Here is a 4,774-nt window from a genome sequence, read left to right as displayed (position 1 = left end):
GCAAGGCCCAAGGGAGTGTCAGTGCGGCTCCTACAGGGATTTTGACCAAGAAAAGAACAAGCTGAGTATTCACGAAAAGCTTCGGGCTAAGAAAAGAGAGTTGGGGGACCAATACTTAAAACCAGCTCTCTGCAAAAACCAAAAATCACACAGTGAACTCGAGAAAACCAAACGTAAAGACGAAACATTGGTGCTGTAGAGCGAGGCTGGGCCCCTAGAGCCAGCCTCAAGGTCTGCATCAGGTTGGTCTTCAGGCCCCAGGGCAGCAGTTCCCTTACCCATCCTTGGCTTCCGAGGTCATGCCTCCGTCTGTAGCTCCAGGATCCCGCCACCTCCCGCCCCTCGGCCTCCAGGCTCACCCCCCTCCTACCCCCTCCCCACCCTTGAAGCTCAGCGCACCAGGCGACCTCCCGATCGCCGCCCCCACCACTTCGGACTCCGCCTTCTGCGCTTCGGCTGGGCCCACACGCCAGGTTCCCGGGTCTGAGTCCAGCCTTGATTCACTCGGGCTCGAGGACACCAGCTCGGCTTCCCCGGTCTGGGCTCTCAGCACCGGATCACGCTCCCGGCGAGCATTTCCAGCTCCTCTGCCTTCAGTACTTGCCTGAGCAAGCCTGGAGGCCACACAAAGGATCCTCCACCCAGATCGCCCGTTTCCCCCGCCTTCTCCAAGCAGCTGCAGACCCGGCAGGCTGAGGGCACCGATTCGAGGAGGCGACGCAGGCCCGGGAAGGCGCGAGGGCAGACCGCACTCACCGAACCGCTGCTAGGTCCGTACCGCAGGACAGGACGCTTAGCTTTGATCCCACCAGCACAACCACAGCCAGCGCAGCCTACCGCCCGCCCGGCCCCGCCCACTCGGGCCCGCCCACCCCACCCTACCCCCACCCAGCACCGCCCACCGCCCGCCGGGCTCTGTTCACATCTCCGCTCCTTCCTGGTGTCTCCCTCCCCCAAAATCCCCTCCTCCCGCACGCGGGTCGCGATTTGTCTCAGCCCTGGCCGAAGCCCCGCCCTCTGGAGCCCCGCCGCGCAGCCCCTTTTCCCGCAGGCCACGCCCCCATGTGACCACGCCCCCCGCGTGGGGGTTTAAAGCTCTGGTTCCCGCCATCAACAGCTCCACCAGCTGCCGTCTGCGGCCGACTTGCATCACCTGAGGTAAATTTAGAGAGGTCTTTAGGCCGCGCCTGATTCCGGGGGCGCAAAGCTGGGCGTTCAGGGCGACACCGCTGCCTGTCAGAGCTCCGACAAGGAGAAAACAGGGCTGAGCCCCGCACTCGAACTCTCTACTTCCTCGCAAAGGAACTGAGGCTTTTCTTCACTTCCGTTCAACTCTTAGTCCCTCAGTGAGAAGCACTGAAATCGCGGGCTGTTTTAAGTCCTATTTCAGGCCCTGCCTCAGTGAAGTGTTTTTTGCATAATATACCGGAAACATGAGCACAGCACTCAGCGTCAGTTTTCAGGGACAACATGTTTCCTCCATGTGAGCAGCAGCTGCTTCCGGCGGTTTGCCTGGTTGCATGTAAGGCACTGGAGTATATATGCAGGTACTCAAATGTCTACCGTTTGTTGCATGCAGAATCCGTGTTCTTGCATTTGTTTGTTGGATGCAGAATCCGTGTTCTTGCATTTCCACAGCACATTATTTTTTCCAGTTCCGACAGAGACTTAAAAAGGATAAATGGGAGCCGGGTGTGGGGGGCGCACGCCTTTAATCCCAGCACTCGGGAGGCAGAGGCAGGGGTATCTCTGTGAGTTCGAGGCCAGCCTGGTGTACAAAGCAAGTCCAAAAAAAGTCTCAAAAAAAAAAAAAAAAAAAAAAGTAAATGGTTTGCTCTTGGGAAGAGCAGAGCCACAATAGTTAAAAGGCAGGTTCCAGAAACAAACTGATCTATCATTATCCCTCCGAGAGTGAGTGAGGATCAGCCATTTTCTGTTGGGATAAGAGGACGCATTCAAGCCTAGCCATGCTTCTGGATGCTTCTGGGTGCTATGGTTCACAAGGAAGGAACTAATTAAGAAATCCCGATCTCCTTGTGCCTTCACCGCTACCTGTGCAAAAAAAAACGTTCTTAACAAAATGATGCTTGCTCAGCCTTTAATCCCAGCACTCAGGAGGCAGAGACAGGTGAAGTGGATCTCTGTGAGTTCAAGGCCAGTCTGGTCTACAAAGCGAGTCTATGACATCCAGGGTTATTACACAGAGAAACTCAGAGAAGCTTGTTAGAGCAGAACAGCTGGAGGTGATGGTTTTCATCTGAGCTCTTTAGTTTCTCTTAACAGTGGTGACCCAGAGGGAGTAGAAGGTGTCCTAGGCTTCAGAGAGAAAGAATTCGTGAAAAGCAATGTGAAGCTTTGCAGGTCGGGCCAGCTGGAAGTAGTCAAGGAGCAGGTGGTGGGAAAACTGAATTAGGAATATAGTATCTGATCGTTTTAGCACCAGATTCTGCAGGGAAATTTAGACTTCATAAGATAAACTACATATCAATTAAATGATAACTGAATCATTAGCGAGTATTCTTGCACGAAGCTGTAAAAATGATGTGAGGATCATCAGTCTGGAAGAGTTGTGCTGCTTTGGATGGGAGAGCGGATGAGGAGGGAAGGAAGCAGGAGCTGCAACAGTATTGTTAAGGGCTTTCCTACAACTCTGAGCCAGGCTCGGTGGAGCATACTGGTAATCCCAGCACTTGGGAGGCTGAGGCAGGTGGAGCTCTGGGAGTTTGAGGCTAGCCTGGTCTACAGAGTGAGTCCAGGACAGAAAACAAAACAAACAAACAAAAAAAGACAGAAAGAAGCAATAAATACAAAATCTGTTCAAAAGCAAAGTAATTTAAGTATGAAGAGAGGAAATTCAGTCTTTTATATTTACTTTCTTAAGTCGTTATACAGTCTAGAAAGGGAGCTTTTGTAGTAACATGTTTGTAAGTGAATTTTATTTTATTTTTAAAAAATAATTCTTTTTTGTTTTGTTTTTTTAAATTTTTATTTAATTTTAATTTATGTGCATTGGTGTGAGGGTGTCAGATCTTGGAGTTACAGACAGTTGTGAACTGCCATGTGGGTGCTGGGAATTGAACCCAGGACCCTTGGAAGAGCAGACAGTGTTCTTAACCACGGAGCCAACTTTCCAGTCCTGTAAGTGAATTTTAATAGCATGCTTTAAGATAACTGTTTAATGATGACCACTGAGTAGTAGATATTGTGTAGAGGCATTCTAGAGTACGAAAAAGAGGGGCTGAAGAAATGGGTGGGTGGTTAAGAGATCTTGCCGCTCTTCTAGAGGACCTAAGTCCAGTTCCCTGATGCCCAACTCAGATGGAACTTGCAACTCTAGCTCCAGGGGATCCAACACTCTTCTTCTAGCCTTCAAGAGCGTACACACACACACACACACACACACACACACACACACACACACACACACAGACATTCACACAAATATACCCATGTAAATAAAATTTAACAAGACTTTATGAATTATATCATATGAAGGAAATGTGAAGGAGCTTGGGGGATGGCTCAGTAGGTAAAGTACTGGCTGTAGACACATAAAAATATGAGCTCAGACCCCCAGCATCCATGTAAAATGCCTGGCGTAGGAGAAGGTAGAGACAGTGGAATCCATAGAGCGTGCTGGCTATCCAGCCTAGCCTGATCGATGATCCTCAAGTTTAGTGAAAGACTCTGTCTTAAGTAAGATCGAAGCTGGGGTGGGGGTGGTACGCACCTTTCATCCCAGCACCCAGGAGGCACAAGCAGGCAGATCAAAAAAAAAAAAAAAAAAAAAAAAAGTAAAAAAAGAGAGTGATTGAGGAGGATACCCCTTGTTTTTTGGCATGCACATTTTCATTCATGCACAACATAAGTGCACCTGTCACGTGTGCATACATACACATGAACATGTATATGCACACAAAGTATTGTTAAGTATTTTTAAATAAAAGAACATCATAAATACTGAAACTAGAATATCTCTGGTTACCACAGTACTGATGAGTCTCGTCTCAGGGTAGAGGGAGAAGTTGAAGTAGGGGTTGATTGATAGCCAACAAGCAACTAGAATGCGGCAGATTGTGGCACGTGCCTATGACGCCAGCACGTAGGAGGCTGGAGCAGGAGGAACTTCAGTTGGAGGCTAGCCTGGGCTATCATATCACATCTCAAAAAAAAAAGGAAAGGAGGAACGAAACCGAGAACATGGCTAAAGGAGGCCTCAGGTATTCCTGTGCCCCAGTACTAGTCAGACTTCTCATTGTGACAGAGTGAGCGCCTGGCAGAAAGACAGTGAATGGAGTATTTATTTGGGCTTTGAAGTTGTCTGTCCATCTTGGCTGGGAGGGCATGGTGGACCGGCAGTTTGTACCATGGCATTCAGAGAGCAGTACTTTCTCAAAGGAGGCCCCACGTCCTACTTTTCACCATCTCTCAGTAATACCATGATATCATGAACGCATGAAGGGAATCCATGAATAGTAAGAGTCCACGTGCTCTAATTGCCTTTGAAAGCGATTCCACAGACAGTCCCAAAGGTGTGCCTTGTATGTGTGGGCACAGTGACACCCACTCACCTTGACAGTGGTAACTATTACAGTATGAGTGAATGGTGGCCACAAAGCACCTGTGTTATGTCATCCTACCCCCACCCCGCTCCCACCCCAACCCCCACTCACACTCAGGTTGCTCATGGGAGCCAGGCCATTCACAGGCCTTAATTAACACATCTAGTCAGCTTTCCACCTTTATCCCGACTTCCCCTTCTCCCGCTAATTAC

The 4,774-nt window shown here is 49.5% G+C and overlaps 1 protein-coding gene across 1 annotated transcript; it reads left to right on the top strand.

The window, feature by feature from the left end:
- The first annotated feature begins 299 nt into the window (after window positions 1-299).
- LOC127210099 (uncharacterized) lies at window positions 300-1,093 on the top strand. The gene is made up of 2 exons (XM_051169796.1): window positions 300-596; window positions 677-1,093. Exons 1-2 carry the CDS (start codon window positions 300-302, stop codon window positions 1,091-1,093), a joined length of 714 nt encoding a protein of 237 aa, XP_051025753.1.
- Window positions 1,094-4,774: the final 3,681 nt, after the last annotated feature.

Source organism: Acomys russatus, chromosome 27 (genome assembly GCF_903995435.1).
Source record: "Acomys russatus chromosome 27, mAcoRus1.1, whole genome shotgun sequence".
Classification (NCBI taxonomy): Eukaryota; Metazoa; Chordata; class Mammalia; order Rodentia; family Muridae; genus Acomys; species Acomys russatus.
Note: the sequence above shows the minus strand (reverse complement) of the source record. Positions and strands in the feature narration are given on the sequence as shown.